Below are 20643 nucleotides of genomic sequence, written 5' to 3' on the forward strand. Positions count from 1 at the left end.
GTAAGTGTATTTGTTGGCTGCAGTTTTCTACCCCTGGAGGATTTTCCCCATTTCTTTCCCTCCTTCACCTCTGTAGGTGCAGAAAATAGCCTTGCAAAAAACGGACACGATATCAACGGACTCCATTCATTCTCTCCACCTTTCTTCTTTCTATCCTACACACACACTATTCTGATTTCTATAAATCCTTTAGCGACACTAATTAGTACTTTTGTTATCAGAAACTGCCCCAGGCCCCCTATATCTCTGCTCATTTTCTATTCTGCTCTTCCTTCCTCCCCGGGGAGACACTTACTCATTCATTCCTTCACCACTTGTCTCTCACTGGACTGGTAATGGTGGATTAAAGGCTAATTGAAGCTTAATTGAATAATGCATTAGAGCACGCAAAAGCACATGCATGCAAATGTTTTTTTTATCTTTTATCTAACTTGTTCTAGGAAACATTTGTCACGGACACACTTTGACACATTTTCTCAGCATGCTGGTTAACCCACATGTGTATGTTCACTCTTTGTTCAATCAGTTGTGGAGTGAATGCTTTGCTCAAGACCCTCTAGACAGTTGTTATGAGCATTACTTGCTTCCATTCTTTGAGATGTTTATTGCTTGAATTGAAATGTCGAAGTGGTCTTTGGAGTGATGAGTGAAATATCTTGTTATTCAATGTCTCATCGTTTTACTGTCTCGTATTTTTGTCACAATCCTGTCCTGAGTGCTGTGTTTTTGGGTTTTTTTTCTGAAGGTTTGGGGTTAGTCCTGTCATCTGTTCCGTTTAGTTCTGAGTTTATTCATTTATCAGTTAGGTATCTGTTATATAGTCTGTGGTCTTGTATCCAGTCTTTGTGATCTGTGTTGTTCTGTTATCTTGTCTCCCTTAGCCACCCTGTCTTATTAGTTAGAATCCCTTTTGCTGTGCTGTTAGTTTAGACTTAGTTTTAGTTTGCTTGCTACCTTTAGTGTGCGTCCTCTACCTGATGTTATTGTTTGTCTGGTTATTATCCGTCAGTTGGTGTTTAGTGGTGTTTTGGTATTTTCCTGATTTCAGTTCTGTTCCAGTCTCATGTGTTAGTTTCTGTACCATCATGCTTGAGCTCTGTCTGTTTGTCTATTTATGTTCTCTGCCAGTTTCATTAATTAATCTGATTTTGTTCATTCTGCTCTAGTCTCTGTGTAGCCTTTATTATTATTATTCATCCACATCTTTAAATTACTTAGTATCTGTCTTGTCTCGTATCTTAGTTCTTAGTCCTGTACCTTTAGTTCATGTCTTAAGTGTTTACTTCTGGTTCGTGTTGTTTTGCCCATGTCTGCTCTGAGTTCTGTTTAACCTTAGCTTCTATCTGTGATCCTTGTTGGTGTTAGTTTATTTGTAATCTGTCTGCTTGTATTAGTTTATTTATATTACTCTGATGTTTAGTGTTGTTGTGTTTTGTCTTTTCCCCCCTCAGTAATCTGCCTGCCCGCTAGTCTCTCTGTTTCCCCCTGCTTTCTCTGCCTGCCTGTGTCTCGTTGGCCTCATACTGTATCCCTCACCTGTGTGTCTCCTCCCAGCTTGTTAACCCTGTGTGTGTATATATCCTTGCTTGTTTCCCACAGTCCTTGTCCGGTCATTGTCGCGTGTATACGCGCTGTCCCTCGTTGTGGTTATTGCTCGTCATTCCCTGCCTGTACCCTGTTGTTTCTGCAGTTTTTGGATTGTTCATGTTTTCTCTGGAAGAGCACCCTAGAGGGCTTCTCATCACGTTTTCTCTGGAAGAGCACCCTAGAGGGCTCTTAAGTGCAATTTATACTTCTGTGTCAAATCGATGACGTAGGTGACGGCATCCTACAGGGCTACGCAGAGGCTCCGCCTTCGCCTGACGTGCACCTCATTCAAAATGTAACTACACGTCGAGTCAACGCGGACCGTAAGCTCTGTGATTGGTAGCCTCGCAATGCCTCCAAGCTGACCGGAAGTACCCCACGTTTTAAAGTAACATTTACTAGCTGTTTACTAGCTGTAACACAGTGAATCAATATATTTGACCGTCGCAACCCGAGCGAAATGACTCGTTTCGCTATCAGAATGTGATCCATTCTGTCGGTAACATTTGAAAAGGCTACACCAGCCGCACATATACAATTCTACCCCCATTTACATTAGCGGAGCGCTAAACCGGAAGTTAGTGTCAACACAGTAGTCGCTGTAGCGCTACTGCTGACTAGTGTTTGGGGGTGTAATTGCAGAATGATGGACAGACCTATGCACAAGTATAAATGCATGGCTACGTGCGTAGCCTACGGCGTAAGTACGCACGTAGACCCTACGCAGGAGTATAAATGGGCCTTTATCAGCCAGGCATTTATATTTGTGCGTCAGTGTCTCCGTCGTTCTGCAATTACACCGCCAAACGCTAGGTGGCGGTAACACTACAGCGTCCACTGTATTGTCATTTCCTGGCTTCCAGTTTAGCCATCGGCTAACGTGAATGGGGGTAAAATTGTATACGTGCATCTGTTATTTCATTTATTTCAGTTATATGTCATTTCGCTCAGGCTGTGACAAATATATTGATTTCCTGTGTTACAGCCACTGGTCTGGCCACTAGTAAAATTTACTTCAAAGCACGGGGCATTTCCTGTCGGCTCTGAGGTATTGCGAGGCTACCCAGCCAACCACTCAAAGTTCTTACGGTCCCTGTCGCCTCAACGTGTAGTTACATTTTTGAGGAGGTGCACATCAGGCAACGGCGTAGGCGATGGCGTAGGGTACGGGGCTACAGAGAGGCTACGCTGTCCATTTGATGCAGAAGTATAAATTGCACTTTATTCTCTACTGGAAGGACACCCTAGAGGGCTCTTTAACACTTATACTCTACTGGAAGGACACCCTAGAGGGCTCTTTAACACTTATACTCTACTGGAAGGACACCCTAGAGGGCTCTTTAACACTTATACTCTACTGGAAGGACACCCTAGAGGGCTCTTTAACACTTATTCTCCATGGAAAGGACACCCTAGTGCACTTTAAAACGTTTTCTCTCATGACTTTGTCGGGTACATTAAAAGGACATGTTTTTAACTGTAACAAATGCATTTTTCTGATATACCTGGTAATGTGTTGATGAGTTGTTAGTCATCACAGAAATTTTAAAAAGACAATCACTTAAAACATCTCCGTAGAATAAAATTTTAGTTTAAAAGATACAATGCCTTTGTAAAACATTTTCCTTTTTATGAATCTGAGCGTACTGTCATGTAGAGGAAGTAAAGAAAAGTGTTTTTGTGTCTGTTTTTAATCCAAACAGCGTTTCGTCATTTATGATATCTGGGGAGAGGAAGAAGCCATTAGTGGTCCCATGCAGACAGACAAAATGCTGTTTGGCTATTTGATTTCATGAGTCTGAATACAAAGACAGACAGACGGACAGTCAGACAGACAGGAGGGGTGTGATCTCAGTCTGTCTGCACTCATTATTCTCTCTTCCATCCCCAACCCCCCTTTTTCTATCTCTCTCTCTTACTTTAATGCCACTGTGTCAAACACCTCCACACCATAAGCAGATTGGGAGTCAGCAGGTGTGTGTTGGTATGTGTGTGTGTGTGTGTGTGTGTGTGTGTATGTAATGTGGGGTGGTGCACTATCTGTGTACGTAAGTGTTTTTGGGGGGATGGGTGGCATCACTATTGCCATGGGAACCAAGGCTTGTGAAAAAGAAAGTAATTTGTCTGGTTTCTATGGCAACGTGCTACACAACAGCAAAACCTAAGAGATGCTTAATGCATCTGCAGCAAGGCTAAGGACACTTAATATTATGTATGTATATAATCATATGAGCAAAATACAACCAGCTGCACAGATGTCAAAGAATGAAATGTGCATTTTATCCTCCAGGAAAAAGAGACAACTATGTTGTCATAATACTCATACTTTTCAACATACAAACATACTTTTCATATGTTATGAGAAAAGTCTAGCAAACAATAATTCTGAAATACATTTGACGATTTTCTGTCTTTAAAAACGACACTGGCCTATAGGGGGAAAAAACATCTTTACTTTATTGAGATATCATAGAGAATACCCTATAAAGCAGCATTATCACTTTTACATGAATGCTGACAGCACTATGTTAAATTCCTAGATATCACACACACGCTGCCACTCACTGTGTTGATTTCTCTGCATTGTAGCGGCGCGGAACGGCGAGAGGCGGGGCAGAGAGGGGGGCTGAGAGCGGCTCTAAAGACACGAGAGAGAGAGAGAGAGAGAGAAACTGTATGAAAGCCGGTAATTAGTGACGTGCCTTCCCGACGAGGAGAGCAGTCGCTGCTGTGAGAGCAGCCCGGTGGCGAACGAACAGGGGCTCCGTCAAACCACCGGGGCGATGAGGGGAGAAGAGGACGGACGACAGAAAGCCTTCTGCCGCAGAGGAAACCCAGATTAGGCTGCTTTGACAAAGAGATCTACCGGCATCCCCGGTGCATGCACACCGCGTCAACTATCCTGCGACTCGCACCTATCCACTGACCCACCCACCTCGACCACCCATCAGGTTGTGTGGTGACTCGGTGATGTAGGGTGGAGCTGGACGCACAGACAGCCGGCAGTAGCCTACAACATCTTGGTCTGATCTCCGTCATCACCGGGTCGGTCCCCCCAGTTCTCATGTTTAGGTATGTACAGTCTGGCTTCAGTTTAATGCAACCACAGGGTGTACAGGGTTCTCTGCAACCTGTTCGAGTGCACAAACAAAACTAATGAAATCGTTAGTTAATCTAATAGACACTTTGGCTCTGCGATTTTTCTGTTGCGCACAGAGCCATGCAGCTTGCAGGTGGCACTCAACGCAGTAGGGTAGTGGCTATTAAATGCAAAGTATGCTATCAATATGCGTTCTAACCGCAGAGCAGAGAAATGCTGGATCATTTAGCAGCTTTCTGTCCTTTGTGCTGTTCCAGCGGATGAGCGAACCCCCGGGAAAGCGGCGCACCTGTGACCGGAGGAGGGTTGGATTCTCTCCGGCTGGTGACCTCCTGCTCCGGGGGACTAATCCTCCCACCACCCGGCGTCACCTCTCCTCACCTAGACGGACAGCGACGCAGCCCATAGATGCGTCCGGCAGTCCCTGATGCTCGTCAGTGCTCCGGGGCTTTCCGGTCGGTGGGAGAGGCTCGAGCCGCGGCCGCGCGCTAGGATGCTGCGCCAGGTGTTGCACGCGGGCCTGAGGACCTCCTTCCACGCGCTGGGTCGGTTCGTGGCGAGCCACCCGGTGTTCTTCGCCTCGGCACCGGTACTCCTCTCCATCCTGCTGGGGGCCAGCTTCAGCCGGTACCGCGTGGAGGACGACGTGGAGAGCCTGCTCGCGCCCAAGCACAGCCTGGCCAAGATAGAGGGCAACCTGGTGGATAGCCTGTTCCCCGTGAACCGCTCCAAGCACGCGCTCTACTCTGACCTGCAAACACCGGGCCGCTATGGGCGCGTGATTGTTACCAGCCGAAAGGGAAGTGTGCTGGACCCTATTCATCTGGACACTATATTAAAGGTATGCACATAACATTTCTGAAAAGCCAATGCACTGCAATGGTCTCAGACCCTGAAAAATAAACTAATAGCCTATGGAATAATTAAAAAGTGCCCTTAAGTAACACAATTAAAAGCCTCTCAAATAGCCTACAGTTAAAATGAAATATAGAAAGACCAGACAACCAGAACACATGCTTATAATAAAGGACACCATTTGATAATTTAAAAAGCTCTCTCAGAAGCTTTGAAACCCATTTGTACACTGTAAAGGTAGAATATTTGACCATTTATATTATGTGCCCTTGATACATAAAATAAAGCCACACTGCATCTGCATCCAACTTTAAAAACAAGTCAATCCTAAGTCACATTCAGAAACACACACACACACACACACACACTCTCAGGTAAAGGTCATTGTCTGCCGGCAAGATCACATGTACAATGCAAGCTGTCCTCCGCATTCCCAGTGATTGATAGTCATTAAATAGAACAACATGGTCCCATTTCAAATCAAAGCTTTTTAATTACAAAGTGGATTTAGCTGTAGCTCAGAGGCCTCTGTCTCTGTGTTGGTATTCCTAAATGGATTTATGAGTATTAGCTTGACACCCCTTGAGCAATTAGCCCAAGAATTTTATGAATGTATGCGGCTGACTTGACGACTAATAGGCCTGAGAGTTCGTACATACCCAGTCATGTTTCTGTGTGTCTGTCAAATATGGTTATTGTGACCCACTTTACGTTGGCTAAACCCAGAACGAAGTCTTAGTCCATAGAGGACTGCCACAGTTAGACAGCGCTCTGCATCATTTACTGCGAACAGGCTGCGAGAGAGAGGGAGACACACGTTGGTGCATAAAAGAGAGTGCTGTGAAAGGAAAAACTCACTGTTACATAATCTTACACTGTTACATATAATCTGTGAGGTTCAAGACTGTATTTTTCCTTTTTTGTGTCTCCACTTGCTTCCAGACTGTCTTGTCTACATGTGCATCAGTTTGTGAGTTCCTTCGCTTCCCAAAATGCCATTGAACAACCCTGTGAGACTGGGTCTGAACTTGTTGCATGAGAAAGAGATAGCAGTGATAGCCAGACAGGATTTCCACTTGAGTGACACCCATTGACTGCACTGGATTCTGGTCTATTCACGCTTCTGTCAGTGAAGATTCCTCTTCTATGATAGATATCATCCTTTTTATGATTAATTAGTGGCTGTGCAGCATTGTGAGTCAAAAGATGTTTTTGCTCTTTGATTTAGAAAAAGTCAGAACACAGCCTTACCTTTGACACTGTTGCTCAGAGAGATAATTTCCTTGTTCTGATAAAACTGCAGTGTCACATAGTATCCAGTCATCCACAAGACTCCAAAAAAATTGTCACCAAACAGGCTCAGACAGGCAATGATGAAATTTCCAACAATTGATTTTAGTCAGATAGCAGCATGGTTCTATGGATGACAGTGTTGGTTTGTTGGTCAGTCCATCACTTTGGTCCAGACTGTTATTAATATTATTCGATTTTCAGTTTTGATCAACATTATGTAAGATTTGTTGTTTCGGTGTTTGATTTGGCACCCATGGTATTTCACCGTTGCCAACTTTGCTAACACAGCCAAACATCAAGCAAGTGCGACAACACAAGACACTGCAATGTTTCTTACTAGTCCAACACAGAAAAAATGCCAGCTTGGTGTCTGTCTTGCAGTCTTTTATTTCACGAAGCTCTTGCTTGGTCACTTTTTTCCCCTTCTTAGCATCCTCCGTCAACGTCTTCTTCTGTCGTTATGTCCATAGAGGCTGCTAAGCCCGGTTCGGTTGTCCGCAAGCCCGGCTCCGGCACTACACCGGCGCCGCTGTCCACCTGCAGCAGCATACTGTTGCTTGAAACTTTGTGGCAAGCTATCCAACAAAAGATAACTGCAGCTGACGCAAGAGCACTTACAGTGACGTTACCAATGTCCGAGTGTGTTATCTAGTAAGTTTGCTAACATCAACTCGAGATTTATAGCAAGCAGCTAAACCTATGTCTGTTAAACCACTGGTGGATTTGACAACTTTGCTAACACAGCCAAACATCAAGCAGGTGCAACAACACAAGACACAGCAAGCCAGCTAATAAGTTATTTATTTCTAGTCCAACAGCAAGAAGGCCAGCTCAGCATCTGTCTTGCATCCTTGCATCCAACGAGTAAAAGCCAGTCCGGTATTTACTCGTGCTTGGTCACTCTGTACTATTCTCTTCCTCGCTTCCTCCGACATCTTCCTTGGTCTCTTTGCTGACTCTGCCATGATATCCATCTGAGAATACAGAGCTAGCTTTGTCCAAAGAACTTACACTTTACATTATATACTCTTTGCTACTTCTTATAGCTTGCTTGCTGAACAGTTTTGCTGAAGTGCTATGGTGCCATAAAGCATTACACTGTTCTTGCGATAAAAATCCGGGATTTCAATTGAACCAACTTACATTGATTCTTTCAGCTCTTGCAGCTGACCAGGATTCAACGGCCTGTGTCACAGTGATTTGTCTCGTCTGACGTCTTCCATGCGTTTCTGCGACTCTGTCTGTCAATCACGATTTCCTTTATGTTCAACCACAATACTGCATGTTTTGTAAAACAGTTGGTAAAGAAGAGCCGGCCCCTTTTTGTTGTTTTTTTGTTGGCAAATGTGAGATGTTGATATAACACGTCTGCTGCGACTAAACAAGGAAATGACAAGCTGACGTATGACAACATTTGGCAGGAAATGGCGATGATAGGTCAAATTTCGGGAAAAGGTGCAGTGATTGGCCAAAATTGCAAGAGCACTGAATTCACGGGGATTTGTTTAATTTGTTGTAATAGTTGCGATCGCAACAACGCAAAATCCCAAAATAATGTTGCTTTAAAAATCACAAAATGCTTATAGATTTCATTAAAAATCTGAATTCAATTACGTATGTGAGTATAAATGCTAAAAAGATTACTGATTGGATCTTTAAAGTTCATTTTTGATCTGAGGCACTTAAATCAGGAATTTTAAGGTCAGACGAGGAAATTACTAACAATAATAAAGACAGATTGACAACAGTTGACAATGCAAGGAAGGAACTTTAAAAATAAATCAACAACACCCACCCCCACTCTCTCCCAAACCAATGCAGCAGTCTGAGACGGGAGACAGCTCTGCCCATATTCGCTGTGGCAGAGACTGGCATCAGGCCTGTTGCTTAGTAACCAGCACTGTGGATGCTGGCACTGTTGTGCTCTTGCCATAGAAACAGAGAAGGACTCTGAGACCACTATTGTTACTCTGTCGAGTAAGACACACACACACACTCCCCCACATATCTGTCCTTATTCAGCATACAGAGTTTTGATGTGCAGCACAGAGAAAAACTTTTTTTTGCGCCAGTTTATTGTACCAAAATTGGGCCACTGGCAAGCTAACTTCTTTATTGTTTGTGTGTGTTTGCATGTGGGTGTGTTTTCTCTGCACACAGCTCCACAGGCGGATCTACCAGATGCAGGTGATGGTCCCAGCCACAGGCTTCAACAGCTTCAACTACTCCTTCTCCTACCTCTGTCTCCCCGACGACAAGAACGTCTGCATCATTGACGACATCATCCGTGCCATGGAGGAGATCCAGTCTGCTCGCGCCTCCAACCGATCCGTCCCAGTCCTGCGGTACCCAATCACGCAGCTGGCAGATGGAAGGCAGGCGTACATTGGCCACCAACTGGGTGGCGTGCAGGGCTGGGGTCCCAGCGGGGCGGTACGTGGTCCTGGGACAGGAGCCAGGGGAGAAGGTGTACGTTCTGCCAGGGCGTTGCAGCTCACCTACTACCTCCAAGCCCGCGGCAGCCTGATGGACCGGGTGGCCAGCCAATGGGAAAAGGCCTTCTGTGCTGAGTTACAGCAATTTGCAGCGTTGCACCCTAAACTGGGGCTGTACCCTTCCACTTCCTCTTCTCTGAGGACAGACTTCCAGTTCTCTTCGGTTCTGGCACGCCGTCCCCTGTTGGCCAGCTTGGGAGTGTGTGGTGTGCTGGCCGTCCTCTGCTGCTCTATGAGGGATTGTGTGAGGTCTAAACCCTGGTTGGGTCTGTTGGCTCTGCTGTCAATAACACTGTCAGGCCTCACTGCTGCTGGGATACTCAACCTAACCGGGGCCACCTACAACTCTACGTACCTGGGAATCCCTTTCGTCATGCTTGGTAGGTTTAAAACAAATACATTTGATAGTAAAATAACAAACACACAAGATATATCTTACCCTAACTCTGCATGTCCATGTCTTCATCCTCCATTAGTCTGGACATTTTTGGATGGACACTTTTTGGAGAGTGCATGGTTGCTGAACACATCTTAGGGAGGAAAAAACAACAAACAACGATGGTTTAAGGCTCAGAGAAATCAAAGAATAGTGTAGCCAACACACGGCATGTGGGAGCTACGGTGAGCAGTGACATTGCTTTTATATCACAGACTGCCTGTGTTCGCCGTCTGCCTTTTCAGTACGTGTGAGCCTCAGGCTGAATGCCATTTCAAAGTAGACAGGTAATCAAAATGACTGACAAGTGGTGGGGCATGAACTTGGCTTACTGAGGAGTAGGGTGATGGCACTAACAATACATTTTTTGACTAGAGGCAGAAAATTCATCCAAAGGTTCTGAAAAAAGTAAGTTAAGTTATGGTTCTTCAATAGGAGTCTGGAACAAATCCAGAGCTGGAACCAGAAGGTTTCACACTTTTTTACTTTAATAAAGGACCAAATTGAGTTCTAGACTAGGCTTGCTGGATTTCGGAAGTGCATCTGACCCCCCCGCATCCCAGTGTTGTAAATTTATAAAACAGCAATTCAACATTTCGAACACTCGAACTTCTCTCTCAAACTCTCTCTTTTATTTCACAGTTACTTTCACAAGTAATGAAATTAAATTTGTTACTTGTTGTACATACAGCACAAATGAGTGCAACACCACGAATGTCGTCAAGGAAAGATGTCAGCTGGTGTGCCCAATTCTATACGTTGTTCGACCACTAACCGCACTTAACTTGTCTTCATATGACTGAAAACATGTCAGAGATGCTCGCTCAGCTACATACATGTACATACTACATGTTAACAGAGACTATGCTCATTAGGGTAGCTGCTACCTCAGTTAGGGTACCTGCTGATACCAAGTAGCAATTTTTCCAAAATATAAAATCTGTATATCTCACTGTGTAAAACTCGATAGCTTCATTTTATGTAAGGCACCATGAGACCAGGGACTGCTGTGGCACCAAAAGCTGAGTCAGTGGCCAAGTGTTACTCAATGGATGTAAATTATAGCAGAAACACAGAATTTTATAAAGCAATGAAGAAACTGCACTGCGGATTGATCACAGCCTATGCCCTATCCACTTACTTGGGCCAGGGTGTCCAGATTAACCATGATTCATAGAAATATTGCAGACTTGACGTCACAGTACTTATAACCAAAGTCCACAAGGGGCAAGCCTGCAAATCTAGAGGCTGGACATGTTTAGTTTATTATAGGAGATAAAATTATTTAATGAGAAAGTAAGTCTACAGACTGTAGCAGTGTTTTAAAAGAAGATACACATTTGCATCTGTGAAGAACTTGAGGCAAATAATTGTTTTTATTCACAAATACTGATTGATAATGATTTAGGAATTAACTTTGTCAAAAATCAGCAGGATGACAAACAATCTCCACTCTGGAAGCCACAGTGACAGTTTCAGCAGTCCAGCGTGACCAATTATGCAACTTGCATGTGGAATAGAAGCTTTAAAATGTTATCAGAGTTTACCGAGTTGAGTTAGTAGTTTAAGCAAGTCAAGAACAAAGAGAAAGAAAAAGAGATTAACAAACTAGGAGAAAAATGAAAATGTATACCACATGTGTGAACGCTTACTTGGATTTTATCTTGAGTGCATACATGGTAAATACTGTAGGGCGTGCTGTATGTAACCACTTACACTCACATGTAGTCTATACCATAATTACTCTGTAATGTGGAGGAGGAAAGGCTGCTGTTAGGCTTAAAATAACTGTAGGGAGAACAGACGAGACGGGGGAATAGAGACAGAGTTCGATGAAATATCACTCTGAATGGGGGCCGAGAGAAGGATTCTCTAAGTAGAAAATGAAGTTAAACTGTAGTTAGAGGGAAGGAAGGTGGGCAGGGGGGGATTTTTTAGGATAAAGTGGGCAAATGGGAGGACGTGTGAGGAGAGAAAGATGGATGTGATTACACAGTACAGAATGAGATAGCATGAAGGAGAGGAAGGGGGAGAAAAACAGTTTATATTTATTGTATGTAATATGTGGATTTTGGATATTTTGCATCTTTTCTCTTCCAGAATCAGACATAATTTTTTTTCACATGTGTGCTTATTATACAAAAGACAAACTGATGTGTCGATGGGGGAAATAGCTAAAAATAGCTTGTTCCATTAATTGATTTTTGACAGAGAGTGTTAAAAGGGCGTAAATTGATTATGAAAACGTTTTTGGACAAAGTGCTAATATATATCTCTGTCATCAAAAAAAAAACCTAATTTAAATCTTCCTAATTTTCCTCCCTTAAGTTGAGACTGCTTGATTCTATGTCAAGTTACTTTACAGGCTTGAACTACAAATGCATTTAAGAAGTTTAGCTTACTTTGTAAATAGTTAAAAATAAAATGTTAATTTCTTTAAATATATGTATGTATTCCTCAAACTCATCAATATTGAAAGAAAGTGTTTTGGTATTGTTGCCAAAATAGGTATCATAGTGATACTGTTTTCTACATTTATCTGACGCTTTTATCCAAAGTGACTTACAATTGCTAAGTATGTCAGAGGTCGCACACCTCTGGAGCAACTAGGGTTAAGTGTCTTGCTCAGGGACACATTGGCGGATGTGTCACAGTGGGGAATTGAACCCGGGCCTCTCACACCAAAGGCATGTGTCTTATCCACTGTACCATCACCACCCACATTTATGTATGTATGTACATATTAAAAATGTACAAACTATACCCAGCCCTTGTGTTTGCATGGCTGCATGTTTGTACTGTATGTCTAAACTGTAGTCACGCTTTCCATAACGAACAGTTTGAAGTTTATGACACAGCATTATTATCAAGACACTGAAATGGTTCAGGCAAAATGACACGACCTTATCTTATGAGTATTTTCTCTAGTGTGTGTGTGTGTCCATGAAAGCACATTAGCTCGTCTCAAGCTCTGGTAAATATCAAAATCCTTGGCTAAGTGCTGTCCAAAGCCTCTTTTTGCTCTCATCTTCTCTCTGCAACATTAACCCCCCCCTCACACCACCCCACCTCTTTCACTGTCAGTCACTGTCTAATTCCCTCTTTCAAATACGCACAGACACACACACACACACACACGCACGCACGCGCACACGCACACACATCACAGGTCTGCAGACTTTCTCAGTTGCACCCACGCCTGAAGTGTCGGTGCTTTATGTCTCTGCTAAGGTGCTAAGTGTTTTGCCATGGTGAGGTCACTTGGGGGTTGGAAGGGTGGGGTGGGGGGGATATGATACTGGTGACTCACTGGTGCCATGGTAACCACAGAATAGGAAACCATTAAAAACCATTTGCCGCACGTAACTAAACATGTATGTGCATGTACGAGAGACTGGACATGCAGGTGGTGCACTCAGTCACCTCAAATTGATGTGTATTATTGAAAACAGCATTAAAAATGCATTAAAATACTTCTATTCAGAATGGAAGCTTTGTATTTAATTTAATATTTTAAATTTGTTTTAATTACATATTATCTGTATCGAGAACGGGGAACGTGTTCCAATTTCTCAACTAGAATTGAATTAACAAAAAATGCATTTCCATGGTGTCTTAGATCTGTCATTTCACATATTTCCAGTTCAAACAGGATTGAGGTGTGACATTATGCAGAGAGGACTGTTAAAAAGCAGGCAGGCTGAGTTATTACACTTCCTTGGTCAAAGTTGTGATTCCTCAAAATGAACATATTGAAGCAGGGAGCAATCACAGCAGGCAAAGGGAAACTAGTTGGTTGGAATGGAAACTAGTTTTCGTGTCATTGCAAATGGAAAGGGATAACTGTGTTTTTGAGGAAATCAACATTTTTCCTCCTCCGCCACACAAAACCAATAAATGAGTTTTGTGTCTGTGTGCAGTTGGAAGGTATTTTTAGCAGCTTAAGTTCTTCTGATGTCTGTGGGATCAGTAGCACCTATTCTTTAAAGAAGGGAAATATATTGTTAAACCTCCTCAAAGATGCTTATGGCTATTGTGTAGCAAATGGCTGCCTTTAATCACCCACCAGACACTGAGAAACATTCGCATTCATTTGCAGTCGTGTTTCTGTAGAGAATAGTCACTCTCCTTTTAGCTCTGTGGGGCCGGTCACCAAAATGTGTGACCTATCAGATTCTGTGACCCCAATGGGAAGTTAAGCGCCAGAGGCTTTGTTGACGACGTGAAGCGGCTCCTGTTTGGTTGGGTTTAGGCACCAAAAGTACTTGGTTATGGTTAGGAAAACATCGTCGTTTGGGTTTTCAAGGTATCAAGGAAGTTTATTTATCATTATACACAAGATTTTATAAAAGAACATTTGTAGGCCCTTCATGCTACCCACACAGAACTTAATAGATTATTATATAGTGTATATTAAATTACGGTAACATATTAAATAAATTAAAACAAGACTATGTATACAGCCATTTATATACATACAAGTGTACACCCAGAAAATTCTGCAGTGAATATTTTTGAATTTGTGTCTGGGGTGAATGTAAACAGCAGTAACAAGATGAAAACTGGTTTCATCTTCACATAAAAAAGTCAGCACGGAGTCCATTAAAATGTATTTTCTAAGTATTAGTGTAAGTAATTTCTGCCCCACTGCTGTCACGGTAATGTAACGTTACACCATGTGTCATCTAGCGTTCGGCCATTTCATATTTTCTGTTTATTTAACGGCCACGTATGAGCAAGAAAACAGCCGAATCTAACATTACAGACAACAATAACAGTACAGTCTGTGAATTGTTTCAGTTGTTTTCTTTGCCCCACACTGATGCCGAAATACATTTGATTATCATACTGCATTACTCAATATTGAAATAAATCCATGTCAGAAACTTTAATTTAATTTACTTTATTTAAAATTTTAAGTAAAGTAGCCTAATTAATGTTTATGTCACAACACATCAGTGACGTGGAAATTTGATTCATTTTAAGATTTGCTGCTATTGTCATTATTCTAATGTGCTTCATCAGGATGATTGAATAAAATATTGATTTATTGATTGACATGTTTTTGAAATTTATTTTGGATCAGTTTGTTAATTGAGTAATAGGCAACTTTTTTTTTTAGAATACACAAAATTAGTCGTTAGATTAATCAACTAAATGAGAAAATAATCATTAGATTAATCCACTTGAAAAATAATCGTTATGTACAGCCCTAAAAGGTAGAGTAGGTATTTCTAATCCAAAACACATATTTTTCAGTGAATATCTACTGCTAGCTGTCTGTTCTGTGTGTGCGCTGAAAAAAAATCCAATGTTTGATCACAGCCCTAAATGGGTAACAAACAAAATATCTCAGACCAAGCCATGCCACGCTTCTTCGAGCCATGATTCCAGTCTTATCTTCTCCGCATGTTAGCTTCACAGCAGCCAACTGTAGCGACAGTTTGCTAACCACAACTTAGCTAACGTTAACGTTAGTTGGCGTGTCGTTGTATTTGTATGTGTTGGATTTCTCCAGAATCGCTTATCATTCAGCTTACATTCCTATTTCTGTTTCCCATCAGGTCACGGGCTCTTCGGCTCCTTTGAGATGCTGTCGTCATGGAGGCGAACTCGGGAGGACCAGCATGTGAAGGAGCGTGTGGCGAGCGTCTTTGAGGACGTCATGCTGCGGTTCTCCGGCTCCACCATGCTCCACCTGATGACCCTGGGCCTGGCCGCCTCGCCGCTCACCAACATGGAGGCTGTCCGGCTCTTCTGCCGCACCGCCGCCTTTGCTGTCACAATTGGCTATGTTTACATGTTGTCCTTCTACAGTTCCTGTCTGGTGTTCACGGGATACTTAGAGACCGGGTACAGACATGGCTGCTTCTGCCGGCGAGTCCCCAAACCCGACCGGCTGGACTCCAAACCGGCCTGGTACAGGTGTCTAATGTACACTCGTTATCAGGATGAGGCTCAAACAACCAACCCACCAAACGAGGTCGATCACAGTCACGATCACACAGCAAACCCTGACCTAACTCACACACATGCACACACACACCCACATACGGCGAACAACATCGCCGCGCATTCACACGGCAATGTGGCTAACTCCACACACACACATCCACATCCACTCACACATTCCACGGTTAACACGGACCCTCAGGACTCTCACCTTTTGCTGGGGTGTGTGAGGCGTTGCTATGGAGACTGGATCACTAACACCTATGTCAAACCCTTTGTGGTTCTGCTGTATTTGGTTTACATCTCCTTCGGACTGATGGGCTTCCTGCAGGTGAGGCCTAAATACAACAAACAAGATACAACAATGTAATTATGTTGCACATGCAAGCGCGTATGCAGACATCTCACTCTTTTATTTGATGTTAGCATCACAAACACATAGCTAGAGTACCATCAAGCACTGAAAATGGAGAAAAGACAGGTAAAACACTTAAAATGGTAAAAGAGTTGAAGAAGAGTAAACAGTTTCATAAGGCAAATGTTTTTTGCAGACTACTGAAAGCTTTTTTTAGGGTGTAGACACACTAGCATCAGTCTGTGAATATCACGCAATATTCCCACATGACTGACAAGGAAGTGTTTTCCTGTTTTGATGTGAACTCTGGCCATCTCTGGCAGACTCATTGGTTGTAGTTCACTTGCGAAAATGTGCACGATCAACCAACAGATTGTGTTTGATGATAGAGAAGTCATTATTCTAGGATTTATTATCATTATTATAGTGCCACCAGTCTGTTTAGTACAATATTATACCAAACTGCAAATAACACCATCTCCATCATTTAGACCGTTTCTCATCACTTTGCTTAATATTTATTTATAACCCACAATGAAACTTATCAACAGCACCATTTTCTGAATGAAACAGGCATGAAACATGTCCATAAATATAAACTAACTAAACCACCTTATATTAGGCACAATAGATCCAGAAGTGGCGAAATTTTGAATTATAGTTTTGTAATTTGTGAAATAACAATAATCGCATTGTATGTAATTTAGTTCGAGTGACAGATGTGTAGCTCTTGCAGTTAAAACTGAGTTGCCATAAAACTCAATTCCTGTCCAAATCTTAGGAGACCATTGATCTATCTATAGCTGGATCATTCCTTGTTGACTCCGTTGGTCTTTAAGACATTTGTTGGTTTTCCTCGGTTTGTTAGGTCACTCCGTGGTCGCTGAGCAGCTAGTATGTTGTGAAAAAGAGATGCCAGTGCACATACTGTATATATTTGCATAATTCAGTTTTACACAAGACTGCAGATGTACACAACCACTTTCAGACACACTCAAATACATGTAAGAGAAGCATAAACGCACTCTTTGACCTGTAACAAATATGTTTCTGTTGTCGACAGGTGACGCAGGGTTCAGACCCCAGTGCACTGGTTGCCATGGACACTGCGACAGTATTGTACACTCGTGCACAGCAGCGTTACTTCAGCTCCTACTCCCCCGTCATTGGATTCTACATCTACGAAAGCGCCCCCTACTGGAACGCCTCGGTGCAGCGGGACCTGCTTGAATATGCCAAAGGCTTCCAGCGAATCAGCTGGCTGGAAGCTTACCTGAATTACCTGTCCGATCGCAACCAGTCCACCAACCAGCCGCGGGAAAACTTTACCCACACACTCCGCAACTTCTTTCTCCGCGAGCCGCAGTTCGCCCACTTCGCCGATGACATCATATTTGCAGAGCGTGGTCAGGGCGAGGAGCCTGATGTGGCGGCGTCTCGAATCTTCCTGGTGGCCAAGACGACAGAGAACAAGCGCGAGGAGATGTCAGTGCTGCTGGACACGCTGCGACGCCTGTCACTGACCTCACGTGTCCGCTTCCTAATCTTCAACCCGTCCTTCGTCTACTTGGACCGCTACGCTGCAGCGGTCAGCTCCCCCCTCAGACACTCACTGCTGGCGGTGCTTTTCCTGTTGGGTCTGTCCTCGCTGGCCGTTGTGGACCCGCTGGTCGCTGTGTGGCTGGGCCTCACCCTGCTCTCCGTCCAGTTTGGGGTGCTGGGCTTCATGACCTTATGGGGTGTGGAGCTGGACTGCATGTCTGTGTTGTGTCTGATCTCAGCCTTGGGACACTCAGCAGACTGCAACGGCCCCCTCCTCTGCGGTTTCGCCTCGGGTCGGGGTGAAAGCAGGACTCGCTGGGTTAGAGTGGCGTTGGAGAGACACGGGGTCCCCTCTCTACAGACGCTCATCTGCTACGGCGCCGCCCTGGTGCCTGTTGGCTCTGTACGTTCCAACCTCACACACACACTGTTCCGCTGCCTCACCCTCACGGCCGGCTGCTCGGCCCTGCACACGCTTGCGTTCCTGCCCACCCTCCTCACATTCCTGCCTCCCTCCAAGACACGGGGGCACGGGCCTGAAGGAGATGGTCAGAGACAGGAGGTGGAGTGTGTTGAAATGAACGACAGCACTCGAGTGGTCGACCAGATCACCACTGTCTGAGCACTGGATTTTATTTTGGGAGGGGGCGGGGGGGCTTGGTTGTCATGGTGACTGCCAGTTGGGAATTGGTTCACTGTAGTCTGAGCAGCCGCTGTGCATGCTGCAGACAAGATGCTGAGGAAGACGGAGTGTCACTGAGAGAAAGATAGAAAAACTAGAAGTAGAGGGTCAAGAGAAAACAGATTCAAACAAGTAAAGGACAGACATATGGTAGTGAGGACGAGAAGGGAGAAAGGCCGGTTTTCCAATGCAGTGTATCCATGGTTACCTGCTTGTTGCTAGTGCTGTGTGGTATATGAACGAGCTCTTCCCCAAACCAAGCCAATCAGAAGTTAAGGATCAGATGAGGTCAGGCCTGGATGTGAAGTTATCACAGAGGAAGTGCCACATTTTTCACATCTCCAAAACTTGCTTTAGATCTGATCACATTGTTTGGCTACTGCTGCCTGTTCGCCATATCAAGATGCACAAATACAGCTACAATTACATGAGGCAATCATCTGTATGACTTGAGTATTTCTACTTTAATGCTGGACAAATAAAAGTCAAATCAAGAAACCATGGTTTTGGCTTTGATGCAGATTTTTGGTATAGTAATGTGGGAAATGGATGGTACCACCGGATGGTACTTGCTCACCTCGACTTTTTCCGTTTTCCATTGGACAAATCTGGTACTTGGGGTCGTATTACAGAAAGTTCCTAACCTGCAGATCCTATCTTAACTGTTTGGTAACCATGGTAATAAGGGTTAGGACCTGATTTAGGAAAAAGGCCATTACAGATAAACAGTTCCTAAGTCAATGTTCCTTTCCTAGCTTTGTAAAATCTTAAATAAACTCTCCTAACTTTAGGATAACTGTTAAGCTGTCCTAACTTTTACTTTTCCACCAGGTGGTGTTTGCTAACTTGTTTAATCCACACAGCTGCTCTTTTAACACTTTTACAAAATTTACAAAATGACAACAGGTGGAACTTATTAATTGATTCTACCGATGTGTTTGATGACAAAACAGCAGAAAGGCTGTAGGTGATGTAACGCTAGATAATGTCTCATTATATAAAATAATGTACAGGCTTGATGTAACAAAAGTACCCTATTGCAAGTCTTTGATAGAAGGAGATCGTTAAATTCAAGAAATACATGAAAAACATGATGACGTTAGCCTGCAGCCTTCCGTCTTAACTTAAGACAGGAACTTTCTGTAATATGGCCCCAGGTATCTGGTAGGTTTTTCAGTATCACCCTTTGTCAAGGTTCCAAGCACACTGAGGCAATACCAAAAGGTGACACAAAAACACTGCAGACTGATTGGTCAGAGAGAATAGTCACTTTTCACTGCATCATCATTGCACGCACCACACCGGTTGTGTCCTGAACTAACCTGCCATTTTTAAATAGTTAATCCAGAGATTGCGAGATAGTAACTGTAACCATACTCTCTGTACTTTTTTACTTTATTATTAATATGGCAACCCGCAAATCCTATGTCTGGAGAAGTGCATTGCCTGTGGTGTGTTTTGTGTTGAAGATTACGTCACAGCAGTTTCATGCGGCGTCGCTATGATGACCAGCTATATTAAGGGGGTACTAAATCTGCCACGGAAAACAGAGGCACCTAAAGCGCTTTGAGTAGAGGCGAGCTGAGGCGAGTTGAGCTGGTACCAGCAGTGTGTAACTGCAATAAGAGGGCACTCTTTGTATTTTTAAATGGAGTAGTTCACACCAACATTTGTTTTAAGTCTGTAACTTAAATACGATGGGTCAAAAAATGTATTTTAACCATTTAAGCAGTCACAGCTCATACGTACATGTGTCAAATGGATTTTTTATGTTTTGAAACATCTGAAAAAAGACTGGTTGGGATTATAACAATGACTCCAACCTTTGCAGAATGAATTGTCTTTTAGTTAAAAGTGTTTAGCAAATGCCCCAGGGTGCAACTATATTGATAAATGCATACAACATGATATTGGGGTCATCAATATGCATGTTTTCATGCCTTTAGTGGTATCTAGCCATGCTGTTAGGTGTGGTTGTTATCTGCTGAGGTTTTGAGATTCTTCCTAGTGTAGTGGAGTGAATGGAATTTTACTTCTAAAATACCTTTAAAATTTTGGAAGAAACGTGGCTTTTCTGGAAGCAGTGTCCCAGTTTTAATTGGAACTACTTTCTACAGAAGAAATAGTCCCTTTAAAAACTCCATACGGTAAGTTCTGGACCCCTTTTACTTATTTCCCATCACTGTGTCCAAAAACGCAAGCTCTCCATTTGTGTTTCTGACACTAAATAGGCTTTCAGTATGGGCTAAGTTAACAGACTAGCTTGGTTTACTCAACAGTCTTAAGATTTTCTCCATCCCCACAATGGTGACTGAGTACTGTATGGGCCTGATATTTGGTCCCAAC

At 43.3% G+C, this 20643-nt stretch overlaps 1 protein-coding gene and 1 long non-coding RNA gene across 2 annotated transcripts in view; one reads left to right on the top strand and one right to left on the bottom strand.

The window, feature by feature from the left end:
• The window catches only part of LOC123960900, a 15130-nt gene extending 5277 nt beyond the window's left edge, over positions 1-9853 (bottom strand). Inside the window, exon 1 of the long non-coding RNA XR_006822628.1 lies at positions 9770-9853. This is a non-coding gene — a long non-coding RNA (uncharacterized LOC123960900). The remainder of the gene's footprint in view (positions 1-9769) is intronic.
• Positions 4291-18800, top strand: ptchd1 (patched domain containing 1). Its single transcript, XM_046035719.1, has 5 exons — positions 4291-4659; positions 4945-5528; positions 8996-9710; positions 15331-16049; positions 17137-18800. The coding sequence occupies exons 2-5, from the start codon at positions 5115-5117 to the stop codon at positions 18235-18237; spliced, it is 2949 nt and encodes a 982-aa protein (XP_045891675.1). The 5' UTR covers positions 4291-4659; positions 4945-5114; the 3' UTR covers positions 18238-18800.
• Positions 18801-20643: the final 1843 nt, after the last annotated feature.

This window comes from Micropterus dolomieu, linkage group LG01 (assembly GCF_021292245.1).
Source record: "Micropterus dolomieu isolate WLL.071019.BEF.003 ecotype Adirondacks linkage group LG01, ASM2129224v1, whole genome shotgun sequence".
NCBI lineage: Eukaryota > Metazoa > Chordata > Actinopteri > Centrarchiformes > Centrarchidae > Micropterus > Micropterus dolomieu.